The following is a 24,413-nucleotide window of genomic DNA, read 5'->3' on the forward strand; positions in this document are numbered from 1 at the left end:
GAATGTATGAATTGTTACCAACATCTGGGGAGTATTTCATGTCAATAGCACCTTTATTTACCTAGAAAATTGGTGACTTGTTCAAAACTTATTTCACCCGCTGTATCTGTAAATAATACCTAATATTGCCGCTACTATATAAACACATTTAATGCACTATGTATTTCGACCTACATCTGTCAGAAAAAGTAGCAAATTCTAGATTCTGTGATTTACCTCTCATGAACATTATCTTGTTACAAGGTCATGGCCCAATGCAAGAATGAATCCCGTGATTGAATTCTGAGGCTAGACCATTAATCAATAAAGCTCTGAGATCTTGCCAGGCATTGTGTTGAAATTTTTTCTATTCTCACCGAAGCAGAAGGCGTAGAGTAAAACGTGAAGGATTGTGAAATGGTAACAGACAGGGCTAGAAAATCCCTGACAATTTGCTACTAAGAACAATGTAAGCAGGCGGCTATAGCATCAAACCAAGAATAGTGATTTTCCCCAGTACATATAATCAATAACATACCATAGATTGAGACAAATATTGTCAACGGCTTCTTATCTGTTGTTGTAGTTCCAGTATTAAAAGTGTACAAATTACTCATGCAATTACAATAATGGAGAAACTAGATCGACGCAGCTTTTGGGTGTTGAAAATATCAGAGAATGTTTTTTCATAAAATCTGTATATCCAGAATGTGTTTTACATAGAGGTGCTGCTCACAAAATTAGAATATCATCAAAAAGTTAATTTATTTCAGTTCTTAAATACAAAAAGTGAAACTCGTATATTATATAGATTAATTCGAAACAGAGTGATTTATTTCAAGTGATTATTTCTGTTAATGTTGATGATTATGGCTTACAGCCAATGAAAACACAAAAGTCATTATCTCAGTAAATTAGAATACTTTATAACATCAGCTTGAAAAAATGATTTTAAAATTAGAAATGTTGGCCTACTGAAATGTATGATCAGTAAATGCACTCAATACTTGGTCGGGGCTCCTTTGGCATCAATGCAGCGTGGCATGGAGGCGATCCGCCTGTGGCACTGCTGAGGAGTTATGGAAGCCTAGGTTGCTTTGTTAGCAGCCTTCAGCCCATCTGCATTGTTGGGTCTGGTGTCTCATCGTCCTCTTGACAATACCACGTAGTCTCTCTATGGGGTTAAGGTCAGGAGAGTGTTCTGGCCAATCAAGCACAGTGATACTGTTGTTTGTAAACCAGGTATTGGTACTTTTGGCAGTGTGGACAGGTGCCAGGTCCTGCTGGAGAATGAAATTTCCATCCCCAAAAAACTTGTCGAGAGAGGGAAGCATGAAGTGCTCTAAAATTTCCTGGTAGACGACTGCGCTGACTTTGGTCTTGATAAAACACAGTGCTCCTCAAACCATCACTGATTGTGGAAATCTGCTTTTGTATCAGTAATCATAGCTTTCTCCAGATTTACTGTGGATAGTGTCATAAAATAAGCACTGTCAGGTAGACTGCCATGACTGCTGAGGCTAGTGATTGGCTGTAGTTGTCACAAGTTGTTGATGGGAAATCCCTGTTGCAGCTCCATAACTAAAGACTGCCAGGAAGCAGTACATGTGGCTCTGGAACTGTGGGGGCTTCAAAAGGTAAGCGATGCCTGTTATTTTAAAGCATTACTTGCCTATCTCGCAGTTTTTCCTGAAATATGTAATGCCCCTAGGTTGCATTCACACTTTTTCCTTTTCTTTATTTTTATTGGATAGCACATAGCACATTATAGCCTATGGTTTTCACAGATTTGTGTGCATTTTTATGCATATGTCCATGATGTGAATGGAAAAAGTGCTGTCTGTTTCTGGGGAAGACTATGATCTTTTATAGTGACTCACTGCTATCAACTAGACATGAGCGAGTATACTCGTTAGGATTTGGTACTCGGCGAGTAATGCGGTACTCGAATCCTAGCGAGTAAATTTCACTACTCGTCTTGCAATATTCAGATCTCCCGCCCGGCATGTGTCAGCCAATCACAGTAAAGCCACCGCCTTCTTTGTTGTGGCATTACTGTGACTGGCTGGCTGCACAGCCTCATATGTGTGTGTTTGGGGGTCTGTGCGGGCTCTGCCGGGCTGATCGGGGGTCAGTGCCGCACAGACCCCCAATCAGCCTGGCAGAGCCCACACAGACCCATGATCAGCCCGGCAGAGCCCACACACACACACAGCCCCCAGACCCCCACACACATTCTCCGCCCGCACACCTAGTCTTCGCCCATTACTCGCATTTCCCATAGACATACATTGGACTCGCTACTCGTTACGAGTACCCAAGTATTAAGAGCTACTCGTAGCAAGTACAGCGAGTATTTCACTACTCGCTCATCCCTAATATCAACTTTTTCCATTTTAAGCCAATTGTATTACATTATTTGTGATTGCTTTATTTAGGAATTTGTACTAACTGCAATATTACAATGCTGAGAGCTGAGTACATTTAGTAAAAACTACGATACAGCATAACTTTAGGGGGGCTTGTGTTGGAAGTGCTTTTTACTGGAAGATATATGGAGCATTTCCACCACCTGATTTAACTTAGGGTACCGTCACACTTGGCGATGCACCAGCGATCCCGACAACGATGCCTGGTAGGGATCGCTGGTGCGTCGCTACGAGGTCGCTGGTGAGATTTCAAACAGTCAGATCTCAACAGCGACGCAGCAATGATACGGAACAATATGACGGTCGTTGGGACCCTGTCTCTCAGACCTGTAGTATTGAGGTCGTTCGTCATTGTCCCTGTCAAACACAGCAATGCATGCTGGCCAGCGGGACAAGAACGATCAAAAAATGGCCCAGGACATTCGAGCACGATCAGCAACATCACAGCAGGGACCCGATCGCTGCTATGTGTCACACTAGCGAGATCTCGGCGAGATCGCTGTTGCGTCACGAAATAGGTGACGCAACAGCCATCTCGCTGTGATCTCGCTATGTGAGACGGGGGCTTTAGGAACAATTCTTTCACGATAATCTTGCTGTTTAAACAGGTTGCTAATTATCTGACAAGTTAGTAAAATACTTGCGTATCAGATAAATTTTCTCTTAGTTTTCTCAAAAGATCATTGTCCTCTGCAGCACATCATCCTGTGAACAAGATTCGCACTGCCTAGAACAATGGCAAATTATGCACACTGAATGATTTATTACCGATTGCTCAGTGTGTATTGAAAGTGCAGAGTGCCTGTGTAAACAGGCTACTAGACGACCACCCACCGACACACATGTTAGTTGGTTAATGCCGTGCACTGCACAGTATAAAAGAACCTTAACACAAATTAACTGGCAGAAATGTGCCAAATTGTATAGAATCACTTGGTTTCACAGCTAAAGGCACAATTAATTTCTTCCTCAATATTATATTGTTACACTCCACTCTACAGTGTAGTCAGCAACAAAGTATATCGTTATGAGGACAGTAATACATCATAATGGTAATGTCTAAAAACAATAACATTGAGATAAATACATTGGTTTTAGAATGAAAATTATAAGTTCATGGCCAATGTTCATGGGTTCAGCACTTGGATTACCACAAATTGCTCAATTGCTGTTCTACACCTATACCTGCAACTTGAAACTATTGGCAAGCAGAGATGGAGCACAGCAATTAGCGGTGATCAGTCATGCAAGTAATACCACAGTAGCCAAACGTCTATTTTCTCCAATATAAAAAAAAATAATAATGATGAAATTAAATTATTTACAAATGTATTTATTATTCTAGATTAATATCATGAATATGGATTCTGTAAAAATTGCAACAATTTTTTTCATCTTTTTCTATGACACAAAAAAATGGAGAAATGGATGTAACGAGCAGATACGTACCAGCTCCTTTTTCTTCATACATTCCATAAGGATCATAAAAAGGTGCTGTGCTTGGGTTCGAGTATAGGTGAAGGTCTTCTGAATAGTAACTAGTAGTTGGTCCCTTAATGATTCATTAATAAGGCTGAAAAGAGATGCAAACAATATAAATAAAATTACATTTACAGGTTACAATAGCCTTGCAGTTCACAAACATGCTATTTTCAATCCAAAATTGAGAGCATTCAGTGGCTTATACTAGAGATGAGAAGATCTGGTCATCTGGGAATCTGGTCCAGTGTCCAGGTCAGTGGTATCTGGCGGCTAGACAGGAGTCCCATGAATCTCTTACCTTCTGGTGTCCCCAGGGCAGCATATGATGTCAGGGCTAATGCCACATCATCTGTGCGACGTGATGCACAGATGAAGTCACGCCAGCCATGGCTGATCAAAAGCCTCAATGGGAACAATGGAATGTAATAGATTTTCTATACTTCAGTCTAGCCACCAGATACCACGGACCTGGATGCTGAGTCCCACGTATCGTATAGCTCATCTTCTAGTAGATACATTTTAATAGCTAGCTGAAAAGATGAAAACTTATCGCAAGATTGAATTACTATGTGAAGCAGAACTATCAGTCTGGGAAGGGGAGAGACCATTGTGGCAATAAATATTGGTGCAGTTCATAGAAAAAGAGTGTGAAAGTTTTATTGTCCACTGATTGATGTCTGGTCCTTGGTTGTGATGCCCTCATGAGGTCTGGGAGGGATATTTTTTAATTGACACAGAATGACATAAATCCATGCACTGTAATCATTCCTGATATGAGTTTGTCAAAGAATGTTATGCTTGTACTCGTCTTTCTCTCCAGGAAAAATTTTCATGTACGTGATGTTGTGGCCAGGGCAGCAAAAATATTTTTCCACAGGTAGATCTGTCCTTTTTTCTTTTATTTTGTGGTGATGAGAAGTCATCTGCATTCTAAACTTTTGACCACAAGTTGGACTTTTGCTACATATAATGAAAAGGCATCTGTCAGTAGGATCAACCCTCCTGAGCCATTTACATGACATGTAGGTCATAGAAAGTTGATTAAAATGATTCTTTAATATATGTGATATTGTGATCCGATGTCTTATTCCAGAGAAATCCAAGTTTTTCCTATATGTACAGTAGTTGAGCTGTTAAGAACTACTATACACAGGACACAGATCTGCATAAGAATCTGCCTCCAGAGATTATTTTAAATGAAAGGGGCCTTACCCATGTGACACATGTAACTATCACAGCACAGTAAAATTGAACTTTGTCTCATACCAAACATATTGACAGCCGCAGCTCTCACCACTTTGTGGTATTGCAGCACTATTACAACCCTGTCTGCCTGTGACCTGGAACCTGAAGCTGAGAGGAACCTGCAGATGTGTCAGGTATAATCACACACAGCTCTGCAGTGAGATCAGGAGAGCAAAGCGCAGCCATTACATAACTTCCCATTTTATTAAAAATAAGTTCTAGAGGCAGATTCTCATGCAGATCAGTGTCCGTCCCAAAGTTCTTAACAGCTCATTTACATGTAAGAAAAACATGGATTTGTGTGGAAAAAACATTGGATTGCAGATATCAAGGTGTCAATTTATCCAACTTCCTATTACCAGTATGGCCATATAGATGGCTTAGATGAGCTGATCCTACTGACAGATTTCATTTGAGTACACTACATTAGGTGTGGTGCAGCTGAAAGTACCTGGAATCTTGTAATCCTGATGTGAGTTGGGAAACTTTATTGTCCTTGGTCAGGTTTTACATTTTGTCTGGTTGCTTTTGACAGTGATGCTTCTCGTATTCGGGGGTTGTCTAAAACAGAACAGTGAGGTCTGGAAATATGTATTTTAATTGGACTTCTTTTTGTAATAATGGTTATATTTTCTGTATATGCTCCCCACAACACCTCCAGATGTGGATTGTGGGTGACTATTAGAGGTACCTGGAGACTATCTTGGCTTTTGGTACAGGGACATCTCTATTTTATTGGTCTGTACCTTGATGATGGTGTCCAAAAAGTTTATTTCAGTACAGGAGTAGTTGAGTGTTATGTCGATAGTGGTATGAAATTGATTAAAGAAGCCTTCCTCCCATCAAAGTTGTTATCCTCTAAATATATTGCAGTCACCATATTGTATAACACTGCGTCCTTAAATTTGCTTACTTTGCCTTTTTATTCAGCTAATTCTTCTCTTTTCTCTGCTTTATGTAGAAACAGGAAGTTTCTTGTCCCTTTTTCCTGTCACTCCAGATGATTAAAATGTCAGTATAATGAATTTACATGAAATATCAGGCAGAAAACGTACTATTCACATCTTCATGTGTCTTACACAGAGGCACAGACATCGGTTACACATGGCAGCACTTTACTTGTAAATGACATTTCAGGGGTATGGCTTGCCTGTTTTGAACACTCTATTGCTTTTTCTTGTCCATCATTAACTAAAGCCCTCTCCAGTGATACCCTTGCCCCAGCCTGGCAAGTTCAGTATCAATTCACTATGATTCCCAGGTCTGGTCTACAAGTTGCCATCTTTTCAACCCCACTTCTTCGGGTTACTAGCTATCCCACAGCTATAACTCCGCTGGGATTCTGGCCATATCCAACTGAAGCTTTCTGTCTCTAATTCACTTCAACACAGGGTAAGGGATGCTTCGGCTGTATTACCATGCCACTTGATCCACTTACAGAATCTTGCTATCTCTGTTCTGCCTCTTTCTCTTACACACTCCTCACTATGAGGCCTAGTTTGTCACATTCCCTGTGTCTGGCTTCACTTCACTGACTGCTGACTCACACGAACCAGGAATTAACCCTCTTCTTACTCCCAAACACCTATTCCATCTGCATAGCTGTCTTACTGTTAACTCTTCCTTTCCCAGCTATCTAATTTACTACAGCTGTAATGGGAGACATTACATTAAGTTCAATACATAACAGTGCTCCACAAAAATACATTTTATAGGAACAAATAGAAGTCTTCAGGGAGGGTGTCAGACATCTTCTCACTCCTTTACAGGGTGTCAACAGGTTGGGGGCACCTAAGTTTTGTGGTCGCTATTGACTGTGGTATCTAACGAGTTTGCACCAGAACGTTGATTGTATATTACTGCTGGCTAGTGATGGGCGAGTAGCATCATTGCTCGGGTCTCCCAGAGCATGCTCGGGTGGTCTCCGAGTATTTTGGTGTGCTCGGAGATTTAGTTTTCGACATCTCTGCTGCATGAATTGCGACTTGCAGACAGGCTGAATTCATGTGGGAATTCCCTAACAAACAGGCAATCCACACTTGTATTCAAGTTGTCTAGCAGTCGCAAATCATGTATCTGAGGCGACGAAAACTAAATCTCCGAGCACGCCAAAATACTGGGAGACCACCCGAGCATGCTCGGGAAAACCCGAGCAACGAATATACTCGCTCATCACTACTGCTGGCAACCACTGCTGATCAAGCAGGCACAGGTCTTTGACAATCACTGCACATAACTGTATGCCCATTGGGAGTGGAAGACCTGCAGATCTGAGGTACAGTTTTGTCTATCTGGAGGAAGGAATAAGATCTAGGCTTATCGTACTCCTATTCAGCTTTATAATTTTATAATTAATTTATGGTGCATTACAGAAACATATTTTTTTTAAAGAAAATATTTTTCCTCTTGCATTTTTCATGTGTTTGATGTGTCCCAGATTTCACATGCCAAAAATCTTAGAAGAAAATTACAGGCTTTATAAATAAGTCATCTATTTCTTTTCTTCTCCTAGCCAGCCAATGCACTGTATCTAGATGATCATTAGATGCTTCTGGAAATATGGCGACTTTAGTTATCTGGATAGTTGGCAGTAGGCAATTACAATCTTTTGGAAGTGCTATTCTTAAAAACCTCTGTAAGATACAGAAAATTTATAAAACTCATGGAAATTTTATATGTACAGTACAGTATGTAGATTTTTAACAATTTACGGTATGTATTTGTTTTTTTAAAAAGCTTTATATCACTGGCTATTTATTTTTATTATTGTTTCCACATTCATTACATGTTCAGTTTTCTAACTTCAACTATATTTGTCATGTACTATGTATTATGTCAGTAGAGTTAGAAAAGCGAAGGCAGAGGGTGGCAGCTTCTGAGATCCTTCATATTTAACAGGATCCAGTTTTATTACAAAAAATAAAGCACTGCCAACATTACTGAGCTCTTTTTAATGATAAATGACATTTCTTCCTTCATTTGGAGCAAGAAGACTCAGTAATATACACTATATATCATGATTATATATAGTGTGAGATCTATTAATCATAAAATCTCACACTCTACTGAAGAGAGAGAGCTAACACTGCTGAACATAAAAGCTAACACTATACATAAGAGAGGACCCCCGCTGACCATAAGAGCTTACACTCTACAGGAGAGAGACAGCTAACACTGCTGAACATAAGAGCTAAAACTATACTCTACATAAGAGAGGACCCCGCTGACCATAAGAGCTTACACTCTACAGGAGAGAGAGAGCTAACACTGCTGAGCATAAGAGCTAACACTATACTCTACATAAGAGAGGACCACATTGACCATAAGAGCTTACACTCTACAGGAGAGAGAGAAGACTTTGCTTATCATAAGAGCTTGCACTCTACAAACAAGAGAGAGAGAAAGGACTCCGATGACCATAAAAGCTTGCACTCTACAGGCATTAGAAAGAAAGAAAGAGGACCTTGCTGACCATAAGAGCTCACACTCTATAGGAGAGAGACAGGACCCTGTTGATCATAAGATCTCACACTCTACAGGAGAGAGAGAGAGATAACACTGCTGACCATAAGAGCTTACACTATACTCTACAGAAAAGAGGGAGAGAGGACCCCATTGATCATAAGGTCTCACACTCTACAGGAGAGATGGATAACCCTGATGACCAAAAGCACTTACACTCTAATCTACACAAGAGAGGGAGATAGGGCCCTTAAGATCTTACATTCTACAGGAGATAAAGAGCTAAAGGACCTCGTTGACTATAATAACTTATACACTACAGGCAAGATAGAGAGAGAGGACCCTGCTAATCATAAGAGCTTACACTTCTCGAGAGAGAGAGAGACTTACCCTGCACCCTGGCTATGATGGTCCAGGTACTGGCCACCACTATACAAAGTATAATAACCTGTAAGACACAACCTGTCTCCTCCATGCATCTGTGACATGGTCTCCCGGTATCTACCCGCACGCAACCTTCAATCCTCTCAAGAGCTCCTTCTCTACTCCCCCTCATCTCTTCTTTCCACAACCGCATACAAGACTTCTCCCTTGCTTCCCCCATACTCTGGAACTCTCTGCCGCAACACATCAGACTCTCACCAACAACGGAGACCTTCAAGAAGAACCTAATGACCCACCTGTTCCGACAAACCCAGCGCCTGCAATGATCCTCGGTCTAATGAACCACGGCACAACCAGCTCTACCCTCTCCTATTGTATCCTCACCCATCCCTGTAGACTGTGAGCCCTCATGGGCAGGGTCATAGTAACATAGTTTTGAAGGCTGAAGGAAGACCTTATGTCCATCTAGTTCAGCCTATTTTTAGTGCAGCTGTTCTGCATTGTTGATCCTGGGGAAGGCAAAAAACCCACAGAGTAGAAGCCAATTTTCTCCATAGGGAAAAAAATTCCTTCCCCTAAGCTGGGTCAACCATTCTGTTATTCGTAACCTTCTATACTGTTACTCACAAGAAAAGCATCCATTCCTTTCTTAAATTCATTCAGTGAGGTGGCCATCACCACTTCCTCAGGAAGAGAATTACAGAGCCTCATTGCTCTTACCGTGAAGAACCCTCTTCTATGCTGGTGCAGAAATTGTCTTTCCTCCAAACGAAGAGAATGCCCCCTTGTTCTTGTCACAGTCCTTGGTACAAGCAGTTCATTGAGAGAGATCTCTGTATTGCCCTCTGATATACTTGTACATATATATTAAGTCTCCCCTAAGTCTTCCCTTTTCTAGAGTAACTAGACCTAATTTTGATAACCTTTCTGGGTATTGTAGTGAACCAACTCCATTTATCATTTTAGTAGCCCGCCTTTGAACCCTTTCAAGTTCAGTAATGTCTTTCTTGAGCACCGGCGTCCAAAATTGCACACAATACTCCAAGTGTGGTCTGACGAGTGATTTGTACAGAGGGAGAATTATGTTTTCATCTCGTGTCCCCAGACCTCTTCTAATGCATCCCATGACCCTATTTGCTTTGGTGGCAGCTGCCTGACACTGGGCACTCCAATTTAGCTTCTTATTGACTAAGATGCCTAAGTCTTTTTCCATGTCTGATTTCCCCAGCAGTTTCCCATTTAGTAAGTAATTGTAGCATCTGTTTCTCCTTCCCATGTGCATAACCTTACACTTATCTGTGTTAAACCTCATTTGCCATTTTTCAGCCCAATTCTCCAATTTACTCAAATCTGTCTGTAGTTGCAAACTGTCCTTTGTGTTAACTACCTTACATAGTTTTGTATCATCTGCAAATACTGATATTTTACTGTGTAAGCCATCCTCTCTCCTTCTGTACTTGTGTGTCCCTTGTCTTGCACATGTTTATTGTACTTGTCTATATTTCCCCTTTTCACATGTAAAGCGCCATGGAATAAATGGCGCTATATAAATGTATAATAATAATAATAAAAGATGTCATAGCTGCAGGGCATTATGGGGAGGAAAGCATGGCAGCTTCAAAATGACATTAACCTGCTCCCTGTTTGCAAGGCTCATTTGGTGTAGTGGATCTGCTAAGCTTCTGGTCCGGGGGGAGGGGGGGGCATGGACTCCAGGCGTTAGTGCAGTTTCCCAGAGGATAAGTGGAATCTATTATTTGTACTATCTGGGATTTCAGGAGCAGTCAGACAGATGGAGTGGAACCCACCAGGGATGGATGCAAGTTGAAAACACAAGTAAAGGCAGTGGAGCAAACCAATTATGGAACATTATAGTCTCAATGCTAAGAAATTTTTGTGTGTCCTAATGGGCCTTAAATATGCTTAGGGGATGACATCACTGAACTATGCCAGGCAACCTGCAAAACCCAGCGTGGAGCACAACAGAAGGCAGTGGACCAACGTAAAGGAAGCAGAGCCTGGGATACCTAGGACAAATGTGTAACACTGATGCTTCAGCAGTGTGGAAAATGGTGCTGAACCAGTAAATTACATTTCAAAATACTCAAATTCATGTGAAATCATGAATTTCAGGAAATTTGACTTGAAATTGATGCTTCGTGGCTAGATCTGCTGATTTTTAATCAGTACACCTCAAAAGATGGATGCTTTATGTATAATGAGACTGATTGATAAACATGAGGGGAATTAGTTGACATTAGTGGTAAAAGTTGGCAACTTTATTGGTTATGTCTTACTGTGAAGTCAATCTAAATGAGTAATGGGAAAATAGATCTCATCAACTTTCAATTCCTGCAACCCCTATGGCCTCTTTCACACTTCAGTTTTTTGCATCAGTTCAAATCCGCCAAAAAGTCAGAGAAGCGGATCCTTTCTCAACTGATGTGAACGGATGGCACAGGATCCGTTTTGAGACGGATCCTGAAAATGAGGAAATAAAGGAACTGCTGGCCGGGAAGGGGGAGAGAGAGAGAGAGAGAGAGAGAGAATTTTTTTGTTTTGTCCGGCATGCAGAAAGAAATTCGGGTTAAATGAGTGTCTGGAGGATCCGCCAGAGAAAAAAAACGTTGCAAGCTCCATTTTGAAATCTTTGAGGATGGTGACAGACAGCAACTTTTGGCGGATCCTCAAAAAAAACGGATGCAACGGACAGCAATCCGTCACAATCCGCCATTAATGCAAGTCAATGGGGAAAAAAAACGGATCCTCAAAAGAAAATTGAGGATCTGTTTTTTTCAAAACCTGGCGGATTGTGACTGATTGTAAAAAACTGAAGTGTGAAAGAGGCCTATGTTGGTGTATATGTACTAAGGGGGTTCATCTATCTTTTCTCTAAATAGGGGAATTATAGCTGAACCTTTTATGGAGGGTCACAAATGGCTGCACTAGGTAGGCTTATCTGATTGGAAATGTACATGAGTGGTATGTGGCTGTTGTTGGATTCTGGGAGCTTTGAAGCTATCATTGTATAGCCATTTCTGTATGATGATCATTTTATTTGCACACTGTACATAGCACCTCAAAAGACAGAACAGAACAGAGAAACTTGCCTCAGAGTGGTGCTGGCTTGAATGCTCACTGCAAACATGGAGAAAAGTGATTTGAATCTACTCAGACAAAGTCAAGAGCCACATTTCAGCATCCAAAAATGTTAGATGTTTGTTAGATTAAGAAATGCTAAATCAATGCTTATATTTCTTATTAGTTGAGAAATTCACCACCACATTATGGGTGTCAGGTCCAAGCATTCCTACAAGAAATCTGACCCCCTTAGACTAGCATTTCTTCTAGGGAGTCAGATGCGTATAATTATGTACTAAATAATAAAACACTGGGTAGAACTGTCACTGAAAAAGACTTGGGTGTTTGGGTAGATGGTAAAAATCACTTCAGTGATCAGTCAGGTAGCTGCTGCCAAGATATATAAAATACTGTGATGCATTAAAAGAGTCATAGATGCTTATGACCAGAACATCATTTTTCTTCTATATAAGTCACTAGTGCGGCCTCACTTAGAATACTATGTACAATTTTGGTCACTGGTGCATATGAAATATATAGCGGGTGCAGAGAAAAGCAATCAAGGTTATAAAAGGTAAAGGTGGACTGCATTACCAAGACAGGTTATTAAACCTAGGGTCAATCTGTTTGGAAAAATGGACATTTAGGGGCAATCTTATGACAATGTACAAATATATGAGGGGACAGTGCAGAAATCTTTCTAATGATCTTCTTAGGGTATGTGCACACGCTGCGGATTCTGCTGCTGACCCGCAGCGGATTTGGCCCTGCGGATCCGCAGCAGAATTAGCTGCGTTGTACAGTACCATTATATCCTATGGAAAATTGAAACCGCAGTGCAGACGGTGCGGAATTTTCTGCACGGTTTTTGCTGCGGTTTCCAGTCCGCAGAAAGAATTGACATGTCATTCTTTTCTGCGGATTCCGCTGCGGTTTGCCATCTCCTCCATTGTAGAGATGATAAACCGCAGGGCAAAACCACAGGCTAATCCGCAGATAAACCGCAGGTCTTTTGACCTGTGGATTTACCTGCGGATTTTGCAAAATCCGTGCGGAAAAATCCGCAGACCAATCCGCAGCATGTGCACACACCCTTAGACTTAAGCTCACAATAAGCACAAAGGGGCCTCCTCTACGTATTGAGTAAAGAAGGTTTAATCATAATCACAGATTGTAATGCCAGTGTGTTTGTACCTTGTTTCCCCGGCGTTACTCTGCATGTCTCTGCATTAACCCTTTTCTCCTTTCCCCCTAATTAACTGGGAAACTGTTGTCTGTTACCTATATGGATGCTGCTCAGTTCCCAGCTTTGCTGCATAGCCGTACATGCGTGTGTGGTTCCGCTGCGCTGCATGGCTATCCGCTTGTGCGGTCCCTGGCTACCGCTGTGGAAAGCTATCTGCGGGTTTCTACAGTAGGTCCTCTGCACTGTGCATGACTTACCACGTGTGTTCAGGCTTGCAGCTCTTGCCAGGTGTCCTTTGCAATGCTGATTTGTGTCTGGCTGTGCTAAGGGTGCATGTGGCCACACCTACCTTGCTTTTATGAGGAATGGGTGTGTGCTAGAATTGCTCCAGCCTATTGCAGGGAGGCAGCTCCTATATAAAGTTTCTCTGCCCTGTGGGGCATTGCCAGAGCTTCGCATTGAGTTCCTGAACCTAGCCATGTATGTTTGTGTTTTCAGCTCCTGCTCTGATTGCTATCAGTTCTGGGTGAGCTGATGCCCTCTGTCCTGTCTTTTTTTCCGCCTGCTCTGGGGGCAGAATACCAAGATCGCCTTTCCTGGAGGTTGCATATCCAGGCCCGTTCCTGTTGTGTCTTGTTTCCTGAATCCTTGATCCTGGATCTGTTCTGGTACCTGACACTGTCTGAACTGTGTCCTCTGTGTTTTGATCCTGAGGGCTTTCTGTGTCTTGAACCCTGTGCCCAGTGACTATGACTCTTTTCTGACTGACTTTCTGTGATCTAACCTGGGTTCATCTTGGAAGTAGGAGTCTGGTGTGTCCGCTGAGATTTTGCTATTCTGTGCTCAGCTTGTTATTCAGTGCAATCCCCTGCCGGTTCCAGTCCAACCCGGCGGGGCTTGCACCAGACCGCTTGGGTTCCTTTTTAGGTCACTGCCAGATGTCTGGAGCCTGATGACCGTGGCCTCTTGGCCAGAGCTTACTGTCATGACTGCGACCACGGACGCGGCCCAGCCGACGCCTCCAAGTCACCTGACCATGACAACGTGGGGCGAGCGGACCAGGTGAGGACGGAATGTGGACCCACTGGACCACATAGGGTAACCTGGACCTACTCAGACTAGGGAAGGGTAGCGATCAGGGTCAGTGGCAGCTGAGCATGTGGAAGAGAAGGCGATGTGCAGAACTATATGACACCGTGCAACATCAGGTATGACGACATAAAGTTTACTCAAACAGAAACACAGTACATGAAAGAAATTTAATTATGCCAGGCTCCCGATTCCGCACATCAGGGAAAGGTACATGTCTCAGGATAACAGACGGAAGCATGAGGACATCACAGGTTAATGCAGTCCAGGGTCATCTGGCTGGGCATACTAAGATGGCCTCTCTCTCAGGCCTCAGGCGTAGCACAGGCTCAGCAGGAGAACATCAGACACTGACCTCGTCTGACGTCTATCCGAGGTCGGTGTCTGATTTTCTCCTGCTGAACCTGTGCTATGCCTGAGGCCTGAGAGAGAGGCCATCCTAGTATGCCCATGCCAGATGACACTGGACTGCATCAACCCGTGATGACCCCTGCCATCATCTGACGTCTATCCACGGTTACAATTTTGCCTCCATTATTTGCTGATAAAGTACTGCATTCATCCTTCCTTCAACTTTGATCAAGTTTTCTGTGCCTTTGTAGCTCAAACATCCCCAAAACATCAGCATTCCTCCTCCATGCTTTACAGTAGGAATGGTGTTCCTTTCATCATAGGTCTTCTTGACCTCTCTCCAAATGTAACATTTATGGTTGTGACCACAAAGTTCAATTTTTGTCTCATCACTCCAAATTACCTTGTTCCAGAAGTTTTGAGGCATGTCTCTGTACTGTTTTGCATATAGCAGGTGAGATACTTTGTGGCATTTGCCCAATAATGGCTTTCTTCTGGTGACTTGACCATGCAGCCCATTTTCTTCAAGTGCCTCCTTATTCTGCATCTTGAAACAGCCACACTGCTAGTTTTCAGAGAGTCCAGTATTTCATTTGATGTTATTTGTGGGTTTTTCTTTGCATCACGAATTTTCCTGGCAGTTGTGGATGAAATTTTTGTTGGTCTACCTGATCGTGATTTTGTTTTTACAGAGCCCCTGATTTTCCATTTGTTAGTCACAATTTGAATACTAGTGACTGGCATTATCAATTCCTTGGATATCTTTTTGTATCCCTTTCCTGTTTTATACAGTTCAACTACCTTTTCCAGTAGATCCGTTGGCAATTCTTTTGCTTTCCCCATGACTCACAATCCAGAAACATCAGTGGCTGGATGAAAGATGGAAGAGTCTGTCTGGATCCCAGAAACTCACTCAGCTTTTATGCACACGCACTGATTACAAGCAAGCAGGTCACAGGTGAGGCCAAAATAACAAGGGTATGTTAACTTTTGATCAGGGTCATTTGGATGTTTTGGGTTGTCATTATGATTTAGACAAATAAAATACAGTATTTTGACAATAAATGGCTTCACCCAACCACTAACTATGAGTGGAGAAAAAGTTTTGGTGTTATCATTCATATTCTCTGAAAAAAGGCCAAGAAATCAAAAATTCTGCTGGGGTATGTAAACTTTTGTGCACAACTGTATACTATATACTGTTGAATACCTATCCATAGTAGCATTTTGCTCTCATTAATTTTTGTACATTATTTATGAATATACAGTGCCTTGCAAAAGTATTCGGCTCCCTGGAAATTTTCAACCTTTTCCCACATATCATGCTTCAAGCATAAAGATACCAAATGTAAAGTTTGGTGAAGAATCAACAACAAATGGGACACAATTGTGAAGTTGAGCAAAATTTATTGGTTATTTTAAATTTTTGTGGAAAGTCAAAAACTGAAAATTGGGGAGTGCAATATTATTTGGCCTCTTTACTTTCAGTGCAGCAAACTCACTCCAGAAGTTCATTGTGGATCTCTGAATGATTCAATGTTGTCCTAAATGACTAAGGATGATAAATACAATCCACCTGTGTGTAATCAAGTCTCCGTATAAATGCACCTGCTCTGTGATAGTCTCAGGGTTCTGTTTGATGCACAGAGAGCATCATGAAGACCAAGGAACACAACAGGCAGGTCTGTGATACTGTTGTGGAGAAATTTAAAGCCAGATTTGGATACAAAATGATTTTTGGGACACAGAGCTGTATGAGGGATTATGTTTTGTTCCCTGAGCTTACAATTTTATTGTTTAAAGCTGGATTTAGAAACAAAATGATTTCCAAAACTTTAAACATCCCAAGGAGCACTGTGCAAGCGATCATATTGAAATCGAAGGAGTATCATACCACTGCAAATCTACCAAGACCCGGCAGTCCCTCTAAACTTTCCATCTCAAACAAGGAGAATAATGATCAGAGATGCAGCCAAGAGGCCCATGATCACTCTGGATGAACTGCAGAGATCTACAGCTGAGGTGAGACAGTCTGTTTATAGGACAAGTCGTACACTGCACAAATCTGGCCTTTATGGAAGAGTGGCAAGAAGAAAGCCATTTCTCAAAGATATCCATAAAAAGTGTCATTTAAAGTTTGCAACAAGCCACCTGGGAGACACACCAAACATGTGAAAGAAGGTGCTTTGGTCAGATGAAACCAAAATCGAACTTTTTGGCAACAATGCCAAACGATATGTTTGCCGTAATGGCAACACAGCTCATCACCCTGATCACACCATCCCCGCTGTCAAATATGGTGGTGACAGCATCATGGTTTGGGGCTGCTTTTCTTCAGCAGGGACATGGAAGATGGTTAAAATTAATGGGAAGATGGATGGAGCCAAATACAGGATTATTCTTGAAGAAAACCTGTTGGCATCTGCAAAAGACCTTAGACTGGGATGGAGATTTGCCTTCCAACAAGACAATGATCCCAAACATAAAGCAAAATCTACAATGGAATGGTTCACAAATAAACATATCCAGGTGTTAGAATGGCCAAGTCAAAGTCCAGACCTGAATCCAATCAAGAATCTGTGGAAAGAGCTGAAAACTCCTGTTCACAAACGATCTCCATCAAACCTCACTGAGCTCGAGCTGTTTGCCAAGGAAGAATGGGAAAGAATTTTGGTCTCTCAATGTACAAAACTGATAGAGACATACCCCAAGCAACTTGCAGCTGTAATCTCAGCAAAAGGTGGCGCAACAAAGTATTAAGTTAAAGGGGCTGAATAATATTGCACGCCCCACTTTTCAGTTTTTGAATTTCCACAAATATTTAAAATAACCAATAAACTTCGTTCAACTTCACAATTGTGTTCCACAATTTACATTTGGAATCTTTATGTTTATGGCATGATATGTGGGAAAAGGTTGAAAAGTTCCAGGGAGCTGAATACTTTCGTAACGCACTGTATCTGATGGATTGCTTTATTTTTTTGGTTTCATTTTATTTCATTCTTGTCTCTTGCATCATTTGAAGATTTCTATCAGGTCCTCTTATTCAGTACAGTAAAATATTTTTACATTTACTAAAAGGATGGCAAAAATAGGATCTTCTTGGTGAATGGTCCTGACTAGAGTTGAGCGATACCGTCCGATACTTCAAAGTATCGTATCGGATGGTATCGGCCGATCTTTAAAAAAAGTATCGGTATCGCCGATTCCGATACCGGAAGTCCCATTCAAGTCTATGGGACTTCCGGTATCGGAATAAGAAAAACCCTTTCCTGCCCTTGTACAGCCTCTCTGGGGTCTGTACGGGCCTTTCGGGGGGCTGTGCCGGCCTGCCAGGGGGTCTGTGCAGGCTCCGGTGGTCTGTGCCGGCCTGCCGGTGGTCTGTGCAGGCTCCGGGGGGCTGTGCCGGCCTGCCGGGGGGCTGTGCCGGCCTGCCGGGGGGCTGTGCAGGCTCCGGGGGGCTGTGCCGGCCTGCCGGGGGGCTGTGCCGGCCTGCCGGGGGGCTGTGCAGGCTCCGGGGGTCTGTGCAGGCATCGTCCGATGGGACTACAAGTCCCATCGGGCGATGCCTGCTACCATGACAGTGATTGACACATTAGCCAATGATGGGACAGTAGTAGTCCCATCATCCGGCTAATGTGTTAAATGTAAAAAAAAAAAAAAAAAAAAAAAAAATTACATGCTACATACATACAACATGCATACTACATACATGCTACATTCATACTACATACTACATACATGCAACATACATACTACATATATACTACATGCATGCTACATACATACTGCATGCTACATACATACCACATATATACTACATACATACTACATGCATGCTACATGCTACATACATAACACATATATACTACATGCATGCTACATACATACTACATGCTACATACTACATATATACTACATGCATGCTACATACTACATGCTACATACATACTACATGCATGCTACATACATACTACATACATACTACATATATACTACATGCATGCTACATACATACTACATGCTACATACTACATGCATGCTACATACATACTACATGCTACATACTACATATATACTACATGCATGCTACATACATACTACATATATACTACATGCATGCTACATACTACATGCTACATACATACTACATATATACTACATTCATACTACATACTACATATATACTACATACATACTACATACATACTACATGCATGCTACATACATACTACATGCATGCTACATACATACCACATACATACTACATGCTACATACATACCACATATATACTACATACATACAATACATTCATACAATACATACATAGACATACAGTACATATAACATAGAGTAACATACTTACCAATACTTGTCACATTGTTCCCCGAAGCCATTGTCTATTCCGGGATAAATATTAACATAACAAACCACAAAAATACTCACCCACGATCCGAAGCAGTCCACGAGTGTGTCCCACGACGATCTTGGGTAGAGAACTGCAGCATCAGATGATGCTGCCGTTCTCTACGGGCTGCAGGAATCCAATGACGGAAGGTAGGTATCCTTCCGCACTGTATTCCTCCGCCACTTAAAAAAAAAAAAGTCCCTAGTCTCACTTTATGCCATTGCTGTGTGGGAAATTCCCACACAGCAATGGCATAAAGTGAGACTAGGGACTTTTTTTTTTTAAGTGGCGGAGGAATACAGTGCGGAAGGATACCTACCTTCCGTCATTGGATTCCTACAGCCCGTAGAGAACGGCAGCATCATCTGATGCTGCAGTTCTCTACCCAAGATCGTCGTGGGACACACTCGTGGACTGCTTCGGATCGTGGGTGAGTATTTTTGTGGTTTGTTATGTTAATATTTATCCCGGAATAGACAATGGCTTCGGGGAACAATGTGACAAGTATTGGTAAGTATGTTACTCTATGTTATATGTACTGTATGTCTATGTATGTATTGTATGAATGTATTGTATGTATGTAGTATATATGTGGTATGTATGTAGCATGTAGTATGTATGTGGTATGTATGTAGCATGCATGTAGTATGTATGTAGCATGCATGTAGCATGCATGTAGCATGCATGTAGTATGTATGTAGTATGTATGTAGTATGTATGTAGCATGTATGTAGCATGCAGTATGTATGTAGTATATATGTAGTATGTATGTAGTATATATGTAGTATGTATGTAGCATGCATGTAGTATATATGTAGTATGTATGTAGCATGCATGTAGTATGTATGTAGCATGTAGTATATATGTAGCATGCAGCATGTATGTAGTATGTATGTAGTATATATGTAGTATGCATGTAGTATGTATGTAGTATGTATGTAGCATGTATGTAGTATGTATGTAGTATATATGTAGTATGTATGTAGCATGCATGTAGTATGTATGTAGTATGTATGTAGCATGCAGTATGTAGCATGTATGTAGTATGTATGTAGTATGTATGTATGTATGTAGTATGTATGTAGCATGCAGTATGTATGTAGCATGTATGTAGCATGTATGTAGCATGTATGTAGTATGTATGTAGTATGTATGTAGTATGTATGTAGCATGCAGTATGTATGTAGCATGTATGTAGTATGTATGTAGTATATATGTAGCATGCATGTAGTATGTATGTAGCATGCATGTAGTATTTTTTTTTTTTTTTTTTTTTTTTAACATTTAACACATTAGCCGGATGATGGGACTACTACTGTCCCATCATTGGCTAATGTGTCAATCACTGTCATGGTAGCAGGCATCGCCCGATGGGACTTGTAGTCCCATCGGACGATGCTTGCACAGACCCCCGGACATCAGCACAGCCCCCCGGCAGGCCGGCACAGCCCCCCGGCAGGCCGGTACAGACCCTCACAGGGTGCACAGACCACCGGCAGGCCGGCACAGCCCCCCGGCAGGCCGGTACAGACCCCGGGCAGTCCACACAGCCCCCCGGCAGGCCGGCACAGCCCCCCGGCAGGCCGGCAGAGACCCCCGGAAGGCCCGAAATGACGGCGCATCATGATGCGCACACACCGCGCATCATGATGACGTCAGGCCGTCAATCAACTGAACTTCCGATTCCGATGCCGAATTCCGATATTGAAAAAATATCGGAAGTCGGTATCGGAATTCCGATACAGCAAGTATCGGCCGATACCCGATACTTGCGGTATCGGAATGCTCAACACTAGTCCTGACAAATAAAAGGGGCCAGTACACATAGGATATAAATTCAGTATAAGGCTAGGGCTACAAGGCGACATCTGTCACGTGACAGTGCAATCATTAAAACACATTATAATATTGGATGTAATGATTTCTCATGGTGTCGTGTTGCGACTTTAGACATACTGCGACTGCAAGACACAATCGCGAATGTTTCCAAATGTGTTGCATTTTCTGTTGCTGGTTGCAAGTTGCACATGACAGTTGTCAATGCAGGTCATATGTGACTGTGACTTGTGTGTGACTTACTGTATTTACAACAAATTCAGAACTCTAAAATAGTCATGTGACAGCAATTCGCTAAAAAGTTGCACATATATTTTTGCTGCAAAAGTATTCAGAGAACTGCTGTTGTGCAACAAGTGTCGCTGTGTAGCGCAGGCCTTTAGACTATGGTTACATGTGACATTTGTCATGTGGCAGTAATTCTCAGAAAACTCATGAAGCAAAAACATCTCTGCAACGTGTCTGTGACTCACTGTCATGTGACTGTGTTAGAGCTCTGATATTGCTGTAAAATAAAACAGTCAAGTTGTGACATGTCACATATCATAGAATCATACAATGTTAGAGTTGGAAGGGACCTCCAGGGTCATCATGTCTAACTCCCTGCTCAATGCAGGATTCACTAAACCAACTCGGACAGATGTCTGTCCAGCCTCTGTTTGAAGATTTCCATAGAAGGAGAACTCACCACCTCTCGTGGCAGCCTGTTCCACTCATTGATCACTCTAACTGTCAAAAAGTTTTTTCTAATATCTTAGGTTGGTTTCAGACCCGCCCCCTGCCGGCCCCATCCAGTAATTTCCTCCTACTATCGCACACGGCTGCAAGCGATCTGCGCACCCTATCTTTAGCATGTTGCATTTTGGTGCGCTCGGCGCACCTTCAAAAGTGCGCAGCGCATGCAAAAATCCTACTGGCGCACTGCCAGCGCATGGTCTGCACACCCTATGCTAAAGATAGGGTGTGCAGATCGCATGCAGCCGTGTGCGATAGTAGGAGGAAATGACCGGACGGGGCAGGCAGGGGGCGGGGCTTAGCGGCACCGTGCGCTGCATGTAAAATGCACTAGTCTGAAACCAGTCTAATCTGTATCTTCTCCCTTTCAGTTTCATTAAACATCACTTACAACTTGCATCGAAGTTCACAGCAAGTTAGATACTGCAGCTTGCGACAGAAAATCCAGGTAGTTTGAAAACATTTGTAACTCTGTTTCAATGTCATAATACATAACAGGTAGACACCATTGCAGGTCATTAGAATCACTGTTGCAATGCACTACTGCAATTTCAGTGCCACACAACATACAAATGCTGTGTAATTGAAGCCCAAAACTGGAGCCACATGGCGTCTTGCTGTTCTGCGACTCTTTTAGAGATGTACCTTTGATTTAAATAAAACAGCCAAGTTGTAGACAAGTTGCACGGAAGTCGCGTGCGACTTTCATTGAAATCTATGGCGATTGTGTCGTGTGCAACTTGTGACCACTGACAGAAAATCCAACACAATTGGAAATATATGTGGCTCTACAACTTCATTGTCACACCCTATTTAGCCCCAGCCTAAGTCTATGTTCCAACGATAAGTATTTGGTGAGTTTTCATGCTGCAAATTATCTTATTAGGTAAATTAGGTTACTTGTGTCTGTTTCATAGCGTTTGAGTAAGCTTCTTAAAATGTTCTTTTTTTAACGTGTTTTTGATACTGTGTATTTAGTGTCTTGTTGGTTGATCATGTTTTAAATAAAGCTGCTTTGTTTTTGCCACTTCCTGGTATTTGGCTTTGATAAAACTTTATTGATATAGACATGTATGGATTGCTAGAGTTTTTATTGCATTTTTGCAGTGGAATCACTCTAACACAACATGTACATTTTTTCCTGGGGATTTTCTAGATCCAGTACAAGTGTATGGAGAAAATCTGAGCATAACACTCAGCGTACACACAAGTGAAATTGACATGTTGCACATTTAAAAAATGCATTGCCGCTGAGTAGAAAGGAAGCACTCTGGTCATGAGATCTCTAAGTCCCATCCGCTTTGCTGGAACTTTTTTGCACAGCGCCAAAAACTCAGTCTTTCACAGAAAAACCAGTACTTCATCAAGGGTAGTCTTCAGAACACTTGCTAGTTGATGATTTGATGTAGATTGTGAGCCCTCGCGGGCAGGATCCTCTCTTCTCCTGTACCAGTCGTGACTTGTACTGTTTAAGAATACTGTACTTGTTTTTATTATGTATACTCCTACTCACATGTAAAGCTCCATGGAATAAATGGTGCTACAATAATAAATAATAAGAATATAACTGACCACAGTTTTAGTTGATTTTGAATAATTATTATGAAGAATGTCTCTGATATACAACATTGTATTTGCAAATCTTCAGATATCTTCCATTGCTATTTTTTCTCATGTGCACAGTCATTACATGGTAGCCATGGAAAGCATCAATCAGATGAGATGAACACATTTTGTCTTATTAACCTCATTAATGCTGATACTTATTTACAGCGGATATTGCAGGTAGCGATGCAGAGTAGGTATATGCGCTGTATAAATATGGTGGTCATGGTCACCGTGCTCTATATTATTAGAACACATAGAGATAGAGTTCATTTTGGGAGCAGTCTGCGATCAGGAAAGCAGAAAGCCGTTTCATTGCTGGACAACCTAATTTATCTCAGAAAAAAAATCAGAAATGTTTCAAAAGTTACTTAGTATTGCAAAACTTTAATGACCATAAAAATGATAGACAATAATAAAACTTTGCAAATGAATAAATCCAGAATATGTTGATCAGCCTACCCTCCATCTTCTGAGTATTTATGACCAAAGGCAAGAATATCGGATGCACGTCCGCTTCCATCACACACCACAACTGGAACAGGGGGGCTGTCTCGCAGATATTCCAAGACAATTGATATGACATTTGGTCCACCTTCCACAATAAGTGCCACCACTGGAACCCCTTGACCAATTCCTGTAGAGGTAAAACAATAACCACATCCCCAGCTTGGCATGAATAGATACATATCAAATTTTAGGTTTAATCAAGCTACGTATGGTAAATTACTCTACGATTAATCTCATCTATGTAAATATTGCAATATTTAACATATTTTTTATCCTACCACCTACATGTTTTTTTTCTATACATTGTCTGTTGATTTGAATGTGACAAGAGAACCAGCCTTGCATGGTTGTAGAAGAATTACTCATGACAGCTGATGTCAGATTAGATTAAAACCATATAAACGCATGACAGTAAAACTAAGAACAAAATGGAGTAAACCATAAACACCAAAAAGTAATATAAACCGAATAAATGTTATTAATTCATTAAAAATATATTAGACAAAGAGTACATAACAACAATTAAAGAAATGTGGAGGAGACTTGGAGGTAGGCAAGGAGAAAGTAGAGGTCAAAAGAGGACCTAGGGGAGCTGAACCAGAAGATCACTGGAATATATGTAAAGGAGTA

General features: G+C 41.6%; 1 protein-coding gene across 1 annotated transcript in view; it reads right to left on the bottom strand.

Annotated features, from left to right (window-relative positions):
• Positions 1–24,413, bottom strand: part of TRPM3 (transient receptor potential cation channel subfamily M member 3) — a 710,253-nt gene that overhangs the window by 330,126 nt on the left and 355,714 nt on the right. The window contains exons 7-8 of the mRNA XM_073543729.1: positions 23,736–23,910; positions 3,858–3,981 (exon numbers count right to left, since the gene is read on the bottom strand). Of these exons, the coding sequence (XP_073399830.1) occupies positions 3,858–3,981; positions 23,736–23,910 (299 nt within the window). The remainder of the gene's footprint in view (positions 1–3,857; positions 3,982–23,735; positions 23,911–24,413) is intronic.

This window comes from Dendrobates tinctorius, unplaced genomic scaffold, assembly GCF_039654945.1.
Source record: "Dendrobates tinctorius isolate UK_male_01 unplaced genomic scaffold, ASM3965494v1 ptg000134l, whole genome shotgun sequence".
NCBI classification, from domain to species: domain Eukaryota; kingdom Metazoa; phylum Chordata; class Amphibia; order Anura; family Dendrobatidae; genus Dendrobates; species Dendrobates tinctorius.